Source organism: Anser anser (assembly GCF_964211835.1).
Source record: "Anser anser genome assembly, chromosome: 22".
Classification (NCBI taxonomy): Eukaryota; Metazoa; Chordata; class Aves; order Anseriformes; family Anatidae; genus Anser; species Anser anser.
Genome location: NC_139743.1, coordinates 8,253,004 through 8,271,580, shown reverse-complemented (window position 1 = coordinate 8,271,580; position 18,577 = coordinate 8,253,004). Strand labels below are relative to the sequence as shown.

The 18,577-nt window shown below is 41.8% G+C and overlaps 1 protein-coding gene across 1 annotated transcript in view; it reads left to right on the top strand.

Annotated features, from left to right (window-relative positions):
* The first annotated feature begins 590 nt into the window (after positions 1-590).
* The window catches only part of BARX2 (BARX homeobox 2), a 36,071-nt gene continuing 18,084 nt past the window's right edge, over positions 591-18,577 (top strand). The window contains exon 1 of the mRNA XM_083808114.1: positions 591-1,152. Within this exon, the coding sequence (XP_083664240.1) occupies positions 966-1,152 (187 nt within the window). The 5' untranslated portion in view covers positions 591-965. The remainder of the gene's footprint in view (positions 1,153-18,577) is intronic.

Sequence of the window (18,577 nt, the reverse complement as noted above, 5' to 3'; positions counted from 1 at the left end):
GATAAGATAAAATAAAATAAAATAAAATAAAATAAAATAAAATAAAATAAAATAAAATAAAATAAAATAAAATAGACGGGGCTCAGGCGGCAAGGGAAGGCGGCCTTGGTGGAGCGGGGAAACCTCGGAGCGCCGTGCCCCGGGGTCTGCCCTCAGCAGGAGAGGTGCCGGAGCTCGTTTTTGCAGAAACCCGGCTGAGATCAGCGGCGGTCTGCCTGTAAATCACCCCGGGACCGAAAACGCCGCTCCGGAGCAGGCAGCGTTTGCTGCAGCGAGGCACCTACGGATCGTAGGGGTTTGGGATTTTGTCTTTTTTTTTCTTCTTCTTCTTCTTTTTTTTTTTTTTCCTTGCAGCTTCGGTGCCGCCGGGGAAGGCTCCGGGCTCGGAAGTGGCCGCGGCCGCCGGCCCTGAGCTTCAGGGTCCGCGCATCCCGGGGGCCGAGCTCCCCCCAGCCTGGTGCCCGCACTTTTCCTCCTTTCGTTAAATAATCGCAGGGGAGGGAGAAAGGGGAGGTGAGGGGGAAGAAAAGCCTAACCTGGACGCTTTCCAGGAGCCCCAAAAAAAAAAAGGGGGGGGGAAGAAACACACACAACGCACACACACACACACCCCGGTATCTTAAAATAGAGCGCAGGGAGGGGAGAGGAGCGGCGGGATCCTCCCCGCCCGGCGCAGGGTAACAATGGTGCTCGGCGGGGAGCAGCGGGCGCCCTGATTGACAGCCGGAGCGTCCCAAAAAGGCCGCGGCGAGATGCTTATCGGCGCCGGGGCTATATAGCGGGCGGCCGGGCGCGGCGCGGGGCCGGCGGAGCGCAGCGGAGCGGAGCAGCGCGCAGCGGAGCAGGCGGCGGGGGCAGCGCCCGGCAGCCCCCCGCAGCCCCCCGCAGCCGTCCCGGGAGCCCATGAGCGGCCGCCCCCGGCTCTGGCAGCCCCGGCTCTGGCAGCCCCCCGCAGCCCCGGGGCCATGCACTGCCAGCCGCAGCCCCGGCTCGCCGCTCCCGGCCGCGCCAAGGCAGGCAGGAGGCGCTACAAGACCTTCATGATCGACGAGATCCTCTCCAAGGAGACGTGCGACTACTTCGAGAAACTTTCCCTCTATTCCGTCTGTCCGTCCCTCCTGGTCCGGCCCAAGCCGCTGCACTCCTGCGCGGGTAAGGCGGCTCTGCGGGGGGGGGGGGGGGGGGCCGTGGGGAGCCCGACCCGCTCGTCCCGGGGGGCCAGGAGGCGGCTGGAGAGGGACCCCCACCCCATCCAGCCCCCACCCCGTCCAGTCCCCTGCCCCTCGGGACCCCCCACCCCATCCAGCCCCTCGGGACCCCCCACCCCATCCTGCCCCCCAGGAGGGTTTGCTGCTGCTGCTGCTGCTCCTCCCGGGGCGGGGGGTGCCGGCGCTGGGCCTCCAGGGCCCCCCCCTCTGTCCGTGCGGGGCTCAGCAGCGATGCCCCGGGGCTGGGCGCAGCGGGGGGGCGGCGGCCGAAGCCCCCCGGGTGCGCCCTGAGCGCCGCGGTGCTCGCCCGGGGCTCTTCGCTGCCGGCGCTGCGCCTACAAAGGGAGGGCAGGGAGCCGGCAGCAGGGGAAAAGCGACTCCCTCGGCTTTTTCAGGCCGAGGTTCTCGCTGCCTTTGAAAGAAGTCGGGCTGTTTCTCGGTGTGGAAGCGCTTCTGTTGGGTGCCGGACCTGGCGCTACAAATAGGTGCACGCAACCGCATCTCTGCCCCGCACACATCCCGCTGATACAACGCGTCCGCGGGAGCAATGGGGGCTTGGCCGCGGGCGTTAGTAAATGTCACAAATGGACTGGTCTAACGTGAGCCTTTACAATCCGTGTTCAAAATAAAAATGTCATTCCTATAATGCATTCCAGATTTTAAACAAAGGAAACGAACCAGTTTGTTGGTGAAGCAGGTAGTTTTCCAGATTTACGTTCTTCCCAGGATGCCACACCTGCAGTGGGGACACCTAATGTCTTCAGTGACTTGGGTGATGAAAGTGAAATTCACAAATACACTATCCAAGGAATCCTAACTGTGCAAAAATATTTTGAAAAGTTTAATTCTTAGTTAAGTAATATGTTTCAAGGTCACGAATTTTTATTCTTCCTATTACTGGAAGTTCATTTTGCATTTGTGTGATGTTGTGCTTAAAATTTCAAGCCCTACACCACTTCGGTTTTTTTTTTTTCCTCCTGTGCTTAGGCAAGTATAAATAAGAAGGAACTTTCCAGGTCTTAGTGAAGCTGCACTAATATAAAACCCGCTTGTAGGTTGCTAAGAGTTTGATCAGTAGAGTAATCCCTTGGTCTTTCTCCAACCTCAATATTTATTTTGCAAATGTAGCTAATTAAAGAACCAAATTTGATTAGAAAGCCAAATGACAATTAAGTCCCGGGATGGCCAGCTTTTCAAAAGAAGTTACATGAATAGTGTGAGCCGTGTTCAAAATTTATTTTTTCCTATTGATTTGTGTGTGACGTTCATTGCTTTCTCTAACTAATCGCTGCCGTATTTTTATGTAAGAAGAGCTGGTTGTTAATCAAGATATTGCTGACAATGGAATTTTTCAGCACTGATCCCTCGCTACTGTGTAGACAGTGAAATTCCGGGTTTGGCCGAAATAGGCATGAAAATCTCAGACGGGTTCAGTGTGTTGCAGCTCGCAGTTACGTGTGGGGGGCCCAATTCTGCTCGTATCGGAGTCAGCGGCATGCCTGCCACAGACCTCCGCGGCCAGGAAGGGGGAGACTTTCCCCTCCTCCTGGTTAGAACAGCCTGCTGTACAGCAAGAGGGAGCATTAGAAAAGAAAGCTTCTTGTAGCACCCAGGAGGAACATAAGCCGAACATTTACCAACATCCAGAAGCATGTATGATGAACTTAGTATCAAACAATGGTTTGAATGTGGTTTTTTAAGGAGTGGGGTGCTTCCCAGCAGCTGTTTCAACTCTCACCACCCTTGGGGGGGGGAGATAAATTCTTTGAATATGTGGTTCTGTGTCAGGTATAGCATGCATTGGATTTGCAAGACTAATATATATTCATTAAATAGTCATTAATGATCTTCAGATAACTTAGCGGTGGATTCTGAGTGATGCTAGCATGGCTCTTGTGGTAACTGCTGAATTAAAGCCTTACTTCTCTTTGTGCCTGGGATCTTTAATGAATTTGCCCTCAAGACTGTGTTTCTAGCCCAAGCTCTGGCCTGTCCCTGTGTCAGGGTGGAATGTGAATATCTGCTTCTAATGAAATAAGCTTCATGGAGTTGCGGTGATTGAGAAGCGGAGTACAGAAAGAGATTTGTTTGTGGGATTAAAGCTATAAAAGAAATGGCTACCTAAGTCCATGCTTCCAAATTGTGAGCCTTCTAAGGCTGATAGGTACTATTAAATTCCTATATGTATTAGGTAATGGAATTTTATTATTATTATTAAAGAGAGGAAATTCTGTCATTGTCTAAGAAATGGAGAAGAGCACAAAAAAATCTAAATATAAAAGAATTTGAAAAATACCCAACACAAATCTGTTTAAAAAAAAAACTACTTAGAAGTAAAGACTGAAGAAATACCATGCTATAGCATTTAACTTACTGCTTGAGTTTCCTTTGTCTCTTGAATTAATTGGGAAAGCAGTGAGGTCTTATTCTCTTTGCTGTCTAAAATAAATGAACCTGAATCTAAATCACAGAAATTTATTTTGCCAGTGTGGTCCTAGCAGAGACCTGGGACATGTTTGAAGCAGTAATGAGTAACTAGTTCACTTCAGCTGAACTGCTCTTCAGCAGCATGGCTTTTTCTTGGTTCAGGACTCAAAATCGTAGGCTTTTTCCTAGGCTAAAGAATTGATAGTTCTTTCATCTAGGATGAAGTCAGAAAAGTCTGACATGCTTTGTAATTTTTTTAAAGCTGAAGGATATAAGATGTTGTACAGCACGTGTGTTTAACGACATCCCTTGTTAAGTGAAGAGCTTTGAAAAACATTAGTAACAAAATGGAAAATATTTTTCTCTTTTGGCTGTGATCAAAGATTAAATATTTAAGCTTGTGTAGCTGAATTGGCACAAAGCAAAGCTGTTGAGTAGAGTGGGATGGGGGGTGGAAGAAGTGTTCGGGGCTCTCCCCATGCATTGTCAGGTCGAAGATTGACATTTTAGTTATGAGGAGCGTTCAGGTCTAGTGCAAAGCTCAGCAATCTCGTGGGGAAGATTCCCATTGCGAAGAGCTTGGAACAAGCCCCAAACAAACTTTTCTGGAAAGAAAAATGCAATTCCCTGTAAAAAAGATCCATCATTAGCTTAAATTTGGTGTATGAATAAGTATCGTGGCATTTACTGAGCCAGATAAACAAGAAGGCTGTATTCATACCGAATCTGTTACAAAATGCTTGTCCAGGTTCACAGACATTATGATCAATAAACAGCTCATTAAGTATTTAAGTGGAAGTATTTTCAGATGGTGGTTAATATCTCTTTGATTTTTGACTTTGACAGTGAAAACATTATTTATTCTGTTTCATGATATTTAATTATTTATTGGCTTTTCATATGTCCTATTTAACTTGTCTAAGTAATGGTTACAGCATTAATATATACTGTGCCTGGTTCAGTGTAGTGACTTCTTAAGGCTTTAGAAACCTCGGGCTTGCTTTCTGACTGAGTAGAGTCCCGTAGGAATCACTTTTCAAAGAATCTTTATATAATTTCTTAACTTTAAACACTTTACATATATTTGTAGGAGAGCCTATACCGATTCTGTTTTGTTTCCTGGATTTTTTTATTATTATTATTTTTATATTTTACTTTTTTAAGTCTTGGCTTAGTGTGAAGTTCAAAACCCAATTGTCTTATTTGTAGTTGTGAGCACAATAAAGAATCAAAGGACACTGTCAGTGTGTGATGTTATGAGGTCAAACTGGAAAAGTTTCAGATTTGTCAAAGTAACTAAAATCTATTGAAAAATAAAAGATAGAGTGGTTATAGCCTGGCAGGGGGAAAGTTATGTGGTGTTCCTGGTGATATTGGAATTGGTGACATTGTTTATTAATAATGAACAATATTGGTTTTGAATGTCCTTTCTAAACTATCCAAATGAACTGAGATGCTGGATTAAAAAGAATCACATTGCCCTTTTCGAGAGAGCTTGTTATGAAACTTCAATTTATTTTAGCAAAGTTGGTAGCGTAAATTAGTTGTTGTCTATGCTTCCTGTGAGGACCCGTTCTGGAGGACAAGTTCCGGAGCTCATAAAAAAATAAATAAATCTCAAATTTGAAAGTATCTTGGTGATTTACAAGTTAAACCCCAGTGAGCATCAGGATAATTTAGATCCACTCTACACCAAGGCTTTTTACTGGTGCGTATCTAAGGTAGGACTGCACCTCTTTTTGTCTGCTACAGTAGCCATGCTAGTACAATACCTTGTATGAACATGGTTTTACAACTGAAGCATTCATATTAGCGTGGTTTTACTTCTCTTCTTAGAGAATTAGCTACTTCGATACTTATACTTACATTTGTGTAAGAGGAGTTGCATTGAAGGATATTGTACTGCTCCACATGTATTTAAAAGTGCCACACATTCACTGAGTGGACATAGCCCTAATTTTCCTGGTTTGTCTACATCTTTTTGAAAATTTACTACTCTGCTTGCTAGTCCGTGAAACAAGTTCCTCTTAAAAAACAAAGTAGTAATTGTGTCTTGCTTCCCTGAAGTCATTATTTTGGTGTTTATTTATTTAGGGGTGGTGGAGAATAAGACCTTGTTTTGTATTTGTACAATCAGGGTTTTAATGGATGTAGATATGTAGTATAGAATTCTTCAAAACTTGAATTCTTATTTTCCAGTTCCTTTGTCTTCTGTTGTTTTATCTTAGGATGAAAATGGGAACTGCTTATCGCAAAGAGATGCCATTATCGTGATATATTTGATTTTTTTTTTGCTCTCTGGACTAAATTAAGTGTTACCGCTAGACACTGGGACCTGTGGGAAATCACTGCTCGTGCGGTAAAGTGTGAGCATAGATATTCTTGATCTTCAATCAGTCTTGTCAACCTGTTTAGGAAATCATGGTGAGAAAGTACCTTTACTGCGTCTTAAAAACAACTCGGGCTTAATATGAGTGACCTCAAAACAGAGAGAGTCCTTCTGATTCTGTTTGAAAAGGCCTTGATATGGGTAAGGTTTGAATTTGCTCTGGGACATTACTTAAAATTGTGATGGAAGGCATTTCTCTTGCTGAAATACTTTGCTGCACCTTTTTTCTTTAAATTGAACAGATTTTGTTACGGGGCTCCTGGGAGAGAGCTGGGAAAGGAAAAGGGAATCAATGTAGTGTACATCTGAGTGCAGGGAAAAATGAGATGCCAGCCGCTCCAAAGCACAATATATGAAACCTAACAGCTGGATTAATGCAGTTAAACAAATACAGAGTTGTGGGTGTATCTTCTACCAGGCGATCTCGCACCTGAGCGTGCCAAGCCTCCCGGCAGGGCTGCGTCTCCACTGGGGCCATCCCCAGCGTAGCGCGACGTTTCTGCCGGCAGACCTACGTTCGTTATTGCAAGGAGTTGGAAAGAGTCTTTATCTTGTTGGATGTGGCGTGGCTGCTCCAAAGAGCTTTCTGACCTAGCTGCCCGAAATGGGTGCATATGGTGGCAGAAACTGGGATTTGATGACCCAGGAGGTCCCTTAAAGTCCTGTGTCCCGAAATGTGCTTGTCAAGGGAAGCAGGCCACAATGAATATCTTTTTTAATCCACCAGCAAAGAGCAATAGGTGCCGACTTAAATTGCAAAGCTGCAAGTATCTATGTGGGAATCTACACTGCTGCAGTACTGTTTTTTTGTAATTTTTTTCTGATTCTTTTGTGTGAACTCATGAAAAAAATATTTAAAAAAATGAATTATTTGGTTTAGTTTACAGAGATCAGTTTAATTCTGCAGTTTAATAGCAAAAAGTAAGGACAAAATAAAAATAAATACTGAGAAGTATGAAGTGGTGTTTCTGTAGGTGCCTCTGATCCAGTATTAGGTAAACTACTAAGTATTATTAAGGAATGTAAGATAATTCAGAGACAACATTACTGAATACGGATCCTAGAAAACTCAGTTGTGTTTATGCTGGTGTCTCAGAGCACTCCTTGGGAAACCTAGAAAAGTCAGAATTTGTCGTCACATTCTCTGCAGGACTGTCTCCCTGCTCCGCTAGGAGGTAAGTTCAAGTTTGGTTAAAATTCTCAGCCAGAAAACTTCCTGTCGGTTTCAGCCCTACAAAAAAAAAAAGTCCTTGTACAGCAATCACGCTGAATGCCAATCTCATACCAGCCTCAGAGCCGAGGTAAACTGACCAAATGCTGTTGACTTGGCAAGTGGATTCATCTGTAAGGGCTGAAGCTTAAGCACAAAATTTAATTTTAAAGCGCTTGGCATTTTTCAGGACGTCTGCCTTGGTTTTTACATGTTTTGATGTCTTTAGCAGAAAATATAGTTCAGAAATGCCAAAAAAGTGGCATATGAGCTGACTAATAATAACCATATATTTGGAGATGAGTCTGTCAATCCTCTCAGTCAGATTATATCCAATATTAGAGGTGGTATTTCAGAAGTGAAGCAAAACCAGAGAAGAGTCTGAATTTGAAAAGAGGTCTCACTTAGATTGAACACAGAAATCTGGCTCTAAAGTAGTTTAAATGCTGAGTTACTTAAAAATCTGCAATCAAGACAGAATTTCGCTGTCTGTATCTCAGTGGTGTTAATCTTGAATAAAATATATTAATGAAAGGCAAAATTGCAAGGAACAAAACAGAAAATCACACCCCAGTGATTGCAATAAAGCCTACTGTGGAAAGTAATCAGCATTGTGGTTGTGGTTAAGTATGAATAAGCATTGCGGAGGAATGCTATAATAGAAGGTATTAATGAATGTGGGATTCCACTGGGAAAATTGACACCTACACCTTATTTTCTAAAGCCTCACAGCTTACGCTGAGTGCAGTTTAAATCCATCTGCGCGTTGGTTTAGGTTTAAATTCTGTAGATTTATAAAGAGCCTGCTGACCTCAGTTCAGATCCTGCTCACAGCAACCGTGCGATGCAAATCTAGTGCCACGGCTCTCAAGTTGTTGTGATTTATTCTTTTTATAACTTATTCAACTTGTTGGTGTTATGTGCAGGAAAAGGAAGCCTTGTAGAATAAACGTCCCACCTGCGTTGCTGCCTTCAGTAGCAGATGGGCATGAACAGAGGCAGAATCTTTCTTGGGGAGACTGGGAAAAAAGTATGTGGAGTTGTACTGAGGCAGTGAGTAGTGTGAAGTTCCCTGTCTACTCACTATGGGCAGCAGCGCAGTAGCTGAGGAGCCTTTTTTCCCTTCTGTTTACTTGGCTTGCTAATTACATTTATCTTCCAGTGAAGAGCATGGTGAAGGGAGAGCTCGCGCTGTTATAACCTTGGTGGCATGGTGGTTGGGACGTAGATACTCCCTCAGAAAGGGTTTAGTGTTTAAATGCTGCTAAGAACATACCAAGCAGGTCTGGCTGACCAAAGAAATCTCTGGCTTTCTGGCTTTAAGTTGCTTCCATGCCCTCAGCACAGACTTGCAAGTGAAGGTTTGCCTGGAATTGTACACGGCAGAGCCGATCATCTGGAACTATCTTTACGGCAGGAACCGGTCCCCGTAGACAACTTGCTTGATATGCTTGCTCGAGTTGTTTCTTAGCCCAGTGCTGGCATTTACTTTGTTAGGGAGTAACCTATCTCTGCTCTTGCTCACTGTTGCTCCAATGATTTTCTTTTCTTGATTCTGATGCTCTATTTCTTATGCTCTTTCCCTTGATACCTTATCCAGTGAGCCGTGACTGCGGCTCTCAGGCTTTGCAGACCATGTACAAAATTTCTACACTTTGTAGTGGAAATGCAAGGATTAGTGAGAAAAATGGGTGGTATTTTGGTTTGATGGTAGATAGAAAAAATAATAATCACTTGACCTTTTCAGTTCAGAATGAAACAAAATGTTTAAGAGTTTATTCTGGCAAGTTCAAAGCCTAAAAAGTGGGGGGGGAAACAGATCAAATAATTCATCTGGAATAAAATATTGAAAACATACTTTCTAAAGCCTAAAGTGAAACTTCCTAACACTTTTTTAAAAAGATGTTTGGCAAAGCAATGAAGCTACTTTCTGTATTGCAAGATTTTTCTTTCTTTTTCCTTTAATATATTTTTGACCGGAGGAAGTTATGACTGAACATTTTCAGTCGGTTCTATTTAAGAATTGCTCCAGCTGGACTGCAGAAGCCAGAACATATTAACACAAGCTTCGTTTGCTGTGGAAGAATAGTTCCTTGGAAAGCTTAGGAACCTGTTTTGTGATCTCAGGTGTATTTGTGTAAGTAAGTCAAGACAAAGTCCATAAGTGAGCTGAGTCTCAAGAACAAGCTCGTGGGAGCTGAGCAGTGGGTGACCGATGGATGCTTTGTCTTGGCAGGGAGAAGAGCACAGCGTTGCACTGCTTGGGTGAGACAGACCAAGTTAGGTCTCCTGCAGGTGGGCACAACAGTGTCTGCTCACATGGATTTATAGAGGAAAATGTCCTCTGTTTGCATTGGTTTTTCCTTCTCTGTTAGGAAGTGTTTCTGTGCAATGTCGTGTCTGATCGCTCCCACCGCTGATAGCAGGGACGAGACATATGTGAGAGTTTCGGAGTAGCTTAGCAGCAATAAATTGTGAGGTCATATAAATATTATCATCCAGGGGAATATTGGAGATGGATTTCTCTTCCCCCCAGTTATCTATTAATTCTTGTGTTCGAGTGCTCTGGGAGAATCTGAGATGCTGAGAAGCTTCTAGCCCTTGTTGAGTGATGTGAAATTCCCCAAGCTACATTTTAATGACATCTTTAAAAATATATATAGATTTGGTGTCAGGACCTGGCTAACACAGTAAATGCTTAATATTTTCCATCTTTCTCTCATGTAACTTTACATTTTGACTGATTCTTGGCTTCTTTTTTCTCATTTCTCTTGGCCAGAAGACAGCTCGGAAGAACACCAAGTTACCGATTGCAGATATTTCAGGCAGGTGTTCGGATACTCAGCACCGAGACCAATTACAGTAACTAAAAGGGAGGGTGAAGAATAGCCCCTACCCAAATACTCCTTCCAGCCTCCCTAACGTGGACTCCCACATTGGTGTTAAAATCTCCTTCAACTGCAGCCAGCCCATCTGTGGCACTAAGTCCTGCACTCTGGGTGATGCTGGTAGGACGTGTGCCGTGAGGGTGCTAGGGGCTTGACTCTGCTCTCAGCCACCTGGTGAGAATTATTGAAGGTGGCTGAAGGTGGTAGCACCAACCAGTCGTCTGTGTAAAATCTCTCTGAAGTGTGATACATGGAATGGCAGTCCAGCATCTCTTCCTTTAAAAAATAATAATCATCATCATCGTCATCATCATCTTTTATTTCCTTTTTGAGCAGTCTGTGCATACCTATCCGGAGTTGCCAATTCTTGTAGAGCATAAATATTTATAGTTCAGTAAGAAAAAATGACTATCAGGAAAAACAAGACACTTTCTAAAAGAATATCCTGGCATACATGATGAGAGCTTGGTAGGTCAAGTCTGTCTTTTCCCAAGTGTAAGACTTCTGATTGAACTTATGTCTTCATCAGTATTTACTTCTGGAAATTATTTGGACTATCTAAAACACACAAACTGAAAGAACGACACCCTTAATCAACAACTCCTAGACAATCTTTTTGTGTGTGTGTTTTAAAGCAGGAAAAAAGAGATCAGCTTTCCAGAACTTCTTAAATAAAATTCCTATTAATAATGCAATTATAGAAAATTTGTACATATGCTATTTTTTTCTGTGATATTCAGAGCAACAACCTTACGATGACCTTAAAATGTGTTTGGATGTGCGCATTCAGGTCTTATCTTGTAAATTCTTAAACATGCCAGTGGTTTTTATTCATGTAGTTAGTTGGCTGATTTCAACAGGACTACTCATGCAAGGAAGGATTTGAACTAGAAATGTTTGTATTTGCTCTATAACTCAGATAATCTTTCTACTCATTCTATGGATTTTTCTTTCAAAACAAGGGAGAGTTTTCAATGTAAGTCATCTTTAAACATTTGCTCACTGTTTGGCTCTGGATATTTCTGCTAATGATTATCTTACAAGTTGCAGGATAGTTAATGGCTAGTTTTCTACCTGATACTTTTTTTAACTAGGATTTAACCCATGGAAGTTGGATTTCACCAGAAGTAAACTTTAATAGGCATCTTCAGAACAAGCGTTGAAGCAAGAACAGGTCCCCGTAGCTTTGCGTGTGCAGGTGCCTGCTGCCACATCTAGTATCCAGCTGCCTACATGCGTACGTTGAAAACCAGAACGCTGTTGTGTAAGCACACAAGGGTTGAAGCCTTAATAAAAGCATCTCCTCTTTTACAAGACAGAGAAACGCGTGTGATGTGTTTGTGGTTACTTAAACAGGGTATTCTGTGACAGGTTAATCTGTCATCTTTGAAGCAAAATTAGCAGCGGTGGTACTTCTTACAGTAAGTACTTGCCTGCAGCACGTATCACGGGCAAGTAATTGCATCGCACTGTACGTATTTAGGAGGGCCTAGTGCTTGGGCTCAATTTTACTCTTGCGGCTCAGAGGAAAAAGAAGAAAAATACGAACAAATCCCCCTGAAGCAGGAAACAAGTAATGTAATAATTGATACAATACGATGGTGAAAAGTCTGAACCAAATGTTTTTGTGTGGTGGTTTTTTTTGGCCACAAAATGTTTGCATGTGTTTGTGAACACATTAGGTTTTGCCCTTCTGTCTGTTTTCTTCAAAACCTTCTCTTGACAGCTATGCTAGTAGTTCATTTTGTTCCTCTGGTGACTAAATAGTGGAGGAGCTGATATTTGAAGGTTTCTGTAACAGCAGAGGGCAATACTAGGCAGTTCAGCTCTCTGCTGTTTGCTGTTTGTTGTGCTCTTACGCTTTCCGTAAGCAAATTTGTTTTAGGTTGCTCGATGGTTGTGAGATTCTCCACTGAGGGACAGGAAACCATGCCAAAAGCTAGAAGGGTTGGTTTTGCCTTGTTGCAATAAATTACAGAGCAATCATAAATGATGGGGAGGCGTTTGATGAAGTGGGTGAGGAACAATTGATGTATTATTTTAGTTAAAATGACTTAGAGCCCAATCCAACTCCCACTGAAGTCAATTAAATCGTAGTTGGATCAGGGCCAACATGAGTCAAATTCAATTATGCCTTAACTGTAAACATTTAAAAGCACATTATATTAAAGTAGTTTAAAGCTTAATTTTCGTGAACAGTTTGTGTTTCAATGTGATCCTAGACTGGTAGCTTTTTATTTGTGTGGCTCTAATGAAACCCTTTTTCTTGTGGCTGAGACAGAGACCTCTGCGATGGTGCCCGACGGTGCCTGACCACCAGCACCTCTCTGTTGTGAAGAGATGTCACCGTGGTTGATACTGTAGATATATTTCTGTCCACCAGAGACTAGTTGGCTAGCAATTACATGAGAAGAGATAGAAAAGATGATGGAGAAGAGATTTTTAGAAATCGAGGTGTTTTTTAGTCCTAATTGCCTGGATTTAGAGAGCTTACTTGTGCAAGTATTAGCTCATAAGCTGCTGAAATGTCTGCGTGATCTAATCTCAAAACTGGAGTGGCTATGGAGATTCATCTATGTCTCAGCAGAACAAAGTACAGCATCCAAAATATTATTTAAAAAGAGAACATAATAAAAAAGACGGATTTATAAATACGTTCAAGTTTAACAACATATGGTGTTGTTTTCAGAAACTCGGGGAGATCATCTTTTAAATTGTGACTCTTTTAGAGAACGTTTTTTTGTTTTATGAATTCAGGGTTGATCCTTCTCATTCTGTCCTTGGAATTTCTCCCCATCAGCTCTTTTCCAGCAGGGTGAAGGTGTCTCCCTGCTGTTTGGAGTAGCTTAGAGCTGGCAGGTATAGAGTTTCCTGGCTTGCAGCTGTCCAACCCAGCCGAGCAGGCTATCTCTGGAGTTTTAGCACCACATCCCAAGTGCCATCACTAAAGATCTGTCAGAAGCTTTGGACATTGCGAACTGTCTATACAACAGGGGATAGCTGTTAAATGGGGTCATTAACTAGAGGGAACTAAATTCGTCCCCGCAGTTAAACGATCTCCCAGTTAATGCCAAGTGTTGAAAGGACTTCTTCAGGGTTTGAAGTTGGTCTATTTCGTTTTCTGTCTTCGTTAAACAGCTGTGATAGGGCCTGATCCTTGTTTTAACTAAGGACACAACATTGCTCTGGCTCTGTGAAAGTCTTTGTGGTGGATGGAAATGCTGTGTGTTTGCAGAGCAGCTAAAGGACGGAAAATGGGACGTAGGTGTGGGATGTTTCTACCGTCCCATGGGTAAATATTATGCTGTGGCTGGTGCTTCCCCTGCACAGTAAGAAGCAGCCTCCGGGACATGCGAAGCAGATGATTACCTGCTCTGCAGAGGCACTGCCACAGTTCCTATCCCTGGCAAAGCTGCTGGGAGACCTTGGGGTACCTGCACAAGATCATCAGGGGGATCACCTACCTGCTGGCACAGTCGCTGTGGCTTTTTCTGGTGTGGGATGGGAGAGGCTGTGCATTAGCAAGCGCATTTCAGGCAAGGCTGTTCGGGAGTGAAGCTCCTGAATTTCCTTCTACCTCTCCCCCATACCTTCTTCCAGCCTTTCCTTTTCCAGTATTACATTTAGTTTGCATACAGAATACATCATACAAGTGCATAATGCTAAAGGAATGGATCTGGGTTTGTTCTGAACCACCTGAGACTTCTCTTAGTATTTGGTTTGGTTTTTGTAACAAAGCTCTTCCACTGCAATTAGTGGTGGAAATTAAAGAGATCCATGTGATTGCATGCACGGCTAGCATAGGGGTCTCTTCAGAGCTCTTTAGTTGGCTAAATGGGCTTGGTTTTTAGTCTGGTAAACTTAGTTTGGCAAATTATTTCATTGTCTTTTTTGCTGTTGTAGCTTTCATGGTTGTTTCACCTTCTCGTATCCTCCTCTGTTTTACACGCTTTTCTTTTAATACCAGGATCAACTAATAGCTTCCATTAACATTTTTGAAAGAGCTTACAACTATGAAATAGGTATTTCCCTTCAAATAAGAGTAGAAAGGGATACCTAACCAGCAATGTTAGTGGGGGTGAGGAGGTAAAACCACTGTAAACTTTAATGTAGGACTCTTACGGCACATACTTTGCTTAAAGAAAAATACTGCCTGTTTTCTTCCCCACGAGTAAACAAAGATGCTACCATGAAAGCAGCGTAGAAAACTAGATAGCTGTAGTTGAATAGCTGTGGCTTTAACATACTTGCAAAAAAGCCTGATTCTCCTTTTGACTGTGTTACTGATTTGTGATCCATGCCTTATTTTCTCCCTTCTTAATAGGAGCACAATTAGACATGTCACAACCTGTAATAATGCATTAAAATCAGTTGACAGCTATTTAAATTCTGAGCATTACTATTATGTATTCATAGATATTGACTGCTTAGTGCAGCTTAGGCGTGATTCGTTTGACTCATATTAACTCACCAGTGATCTTAACTTTGATATCTTTATAGCTTTTTTTAATGTTTATAGTGTTTTTACCTGATGATTGTATTTCTCTGCCTCCAAGTATATGCCTGCAAAAGAAAAATGTTACTTTACTGTAGTAAATTACAGGGTACTGAAAACACTGCCATTCATTGCAGTGTCTTGATGGCAACTTTGATTGAAGAAAGACATTTCCTTTAGGGGGAAATATCTTGAGAAAACTGATATTTCTTAGGAAGCTGCACTGGTGCAGATTTTCTGAGTACCTTTGCAATGGTTGGCACTTCTTGCTGATGATTTACCAGGACATATCTCAATTACTTTGAAACCAGTCATGCCTACAAGGTATTCACTGAGCAATTTCTACAGATGAAGTTACAGTGAAGTAGCTGCTATTGCCTGTTGCTGCTTTGTTAATTAATTGAAAAATCTAGCCAGAAGAAACTACGTGTTCATGCCCAGTGCCTGGCACATAGCTTTAGCATGGCTTAAAATACAGGAGATTTTTTTTTATTTTGTTGTCTCAAGATGATTGTTTTCCCCAAAGCCAATCACAGGTCATTTGCCTCTAGTAATTGATACCAACATTGGACAAAATTGCTCAGTTTATGACAAAATTTCTTTAAGTGTGTGAAAAGTTATTGCTCTGGTTGAACTGGGGTCACTTTGCACACTGAGAGCAAATTCAAATTCATCTCTCATCTAATTTCTCTCCACAAGAATTTTCTTCTTTCAGATGTCTCACTTTTTACAATGATCAGTGAATAGCGAGGCTTACGTCTTTTAAACTCTGATGTTCAAATGTTGGTTTTCTCAGTACCTCTTTATTTCCCCCATCCCCACGTTATTTACTCCTTGAAGTCAGTAGAAGTTTTGGGTGTGTAGGAAAAGAAAAGGAATTGCATCAGATTGCAAATATATGACCACTTTCTGCTGAGCATTCATTTAGCTGGCAGCTTGAGACATGCTGTTGTGAGCAGGGATAACCAAATGGAGTTTGATTTTGCAAAACGCACGGAATATCAGAGAACTTTGCAGTGGAAGCTCAATGGTTTGGCCAACTTTACTCAACTTTGTACCTGATTCACAATGTGACGTGAAGCCGGTTAAATGCTTGTCTTTCCTACTACTTACAGGAAAATGGTGGCTCATTACACACTTGTGCAAAATATTATAAAATCTTTTGCTAAGAAATGCAAGAGAAGCCCAAAGTAATATGGACAGTAGGGATTACAACATTGACGTGCATACATATAACTGTGATCTTCGTGAGGATTAAATAAGCACAAAAAAATCTATTTTTTTTTCGCTCCAGACAGACATCTGTAGGAGGGAAGAGGCTTCCATGCAAATCACATTTATATGTTAAGATAAAGTTGCATTTATTACTTTGCAAGGATTTCAAATAATTTATTAGTAATTTTTATCCATCCTTTGACCCTTTAGATTTTTTTTTACTCTGTCCATGTCCGGCAGTTTTTTCTGACATGTTCTTTCACTGTATTCTTAACTTTTTCTCTCCTAGAGCTCTTTCTCGCTGTCTCCCCTCAGCACAAACTGCTTCTGATAATGTTTGAGTTCAAGTCGAACTTTCGAACCCATGACGTCAAGTTGGTTTGGAATTAGGCAAAACCAGTTTGCCCATCCTTCGTTGTAAAAGGGTTAATCCTCTAAACTATTGAGAGACAAGGGCAGGGAATTATGAAAGGAGCCCCTGTTTTATAAGCATTTGTATTGCCAGTGCTTGAATACTTATAATAAGTAGGTTACTTTGGTGATTAATGACTGCATTTTACATGCTGACGATGGATGATATGTCTTATTGTAGAAGCCATTATTTTTTTTATTTGGTCTCTTTACCAAAGCAGTACTGGAAATGAGACATTAACGTCTTGGTGGGAGTATGTTTTCTTCTCAACAATTTAATGAAAAGTGACCCACAAGGAGGAAAAATAATTGAAATAATGCTTTTTTTTTTTTCCTCTCCGTAATGAGTGCAAAGATACACTAGGTGAATTGTAGATGGATTTGTTCTAATGCAGCACTTCTCATTTTCATTAGAGATTCTCGTTTTGTTTCCTCCAAGCAGGAAAGGAGTAGGAATGTGGTGTCAGTCTGAAGTTTTATGAATTTAGAAGGAACATGTTATTTAACTGTCTTAAATTCAGTCTTTTTTGACTCATTTTAGTAAAGCTCTAAAACCAAAATAATTTGAGATACTTAGTTAATTTGAGCTAATTCTTATATCAAATTAAAAAGTTTCTGATTTTGCCTCAGTATTAGTTGCACGTGGTTTTTTTTGTTTATTTTTAACTACTTTGATATTTTGTGTGTTTAAAGGAGGTGGTGGTGGAGTATTTGTGGTGGTCTGAATACACAAGCTAGGCACGGGAAATCGTTTTAGTAAGCCAGCTGTATGCATTCAACATTGCACCCATTTAACTTAAAGGTTTATTTTCTACAGAATGATTTAATAAAGAAAGGAGGAAGAAGACTTAAAATAGCACTCCTGAATTTATTGGAGAGTTTGGAGACAGTAAAATTGGTGTCAATGACCAAGCAAGTCTTTCTAAAGCTCTACATAAACTGAAACACCTTAGCTCTGGCTTCCTAGCAGATCCTCCAGGATGGAAACAGAGTAGCTGCAGGCATGGCATTCATACTTTGAGGAGGAAAAAAAGATCAGCATGATTTTAATTACTTAGAATTGAAGAGCTTTCATATGCCATTCACCAAACAAATATTAAAGGCTCATTTAGCAGTCAGAAATTAAGACCCACTGCAACTATTATGGCATGGCTGGGCAAAGCAAAACAACAGAGTGTGATGGATCAGTAGAGTTGGTTGTCTTTCATGATAAAGCAGTGCACCTCAAGAATTGTCTAAGTTCTCTGGGTGGAATATCTAATAAAGCTGCAGGTGGGATATGGCCACCATTTCATAGCTTAGTGAGAACACTAGCAATGTAAAGACTCTTACCCCATATGCAGGAAGAGCATGGGAATACTAAATGTCAGATGGGTTTCACCCCAGCCACATAAAAGAGTCTGACAGTGACAGTATTTGAGAAACATCAGAAATATATTTCCTGCAAACTTTTTTTCCTTAGATTATTACTATATAAAAACTGGCAGCCACATCTGATCTTTGCCAGAATTTTGTTCTTGGTTCAAAATAACTTTATTAAAAAAATAAGAATATTAATGAAATTTATTATTTTGGTTTGAAAAACCATGAACTGCATGTATACCTGTTGTTGGAGGAGTTCCTGTGGAAACATTGCTGGTTGCACAACAATAGGATACATGCATTGCTTCATTATTAACATATATATTAATGGTACATTAAGGAATTTCACAATCATATGACACAAAGTTCTCAGTGCAGTGCTCATGCAATCTGTGCAGTCTATTAATGGGAAATGTGTTTAGCAAGGTGTGAGATAATAACACCTCTGCCTCCTCTTTGTGGCTTCCGTTTGAGTACTTTCCAGACCATATAACAGCCCTGTGTGGTAGATGATATCATCCTTGTTTTGCATGTGGGGAAAACAGAATTCCAGTGAGATTTGGGGATTTGGTTGAGATTGTACGTTAAGGCTCTGGCAGGGCTGGAAATGCTATGTCAGTGTCCCCCTTCCCCAAAACCTACACCTAATTGATCAAAACTTGATTCTTCTTGCCCTTTATGAGTCAAGTGAGAGTTAGTAAAGTCAGTGGGAACGACACGATATTCCCATTATCCCGGAGCTGATGCTAGTACTGGTGGGGATTTTACGCCCGCGTACACATGTGGAGGGAAGAAAGGGCTGTATTGTCCTTTGCGTATTGACCTTTCTGATTGGTGTTTAAATGAGATTATAGAGTCACAGATGTACCTGTGGAACGTGGTGATGCTGCATTCCACAGTGACAAGTGCCGTAGGAAAATCAGAGGTAAACAGATGTGCTGATGAAAACCGGAGATGGGTGATAACCAGAGC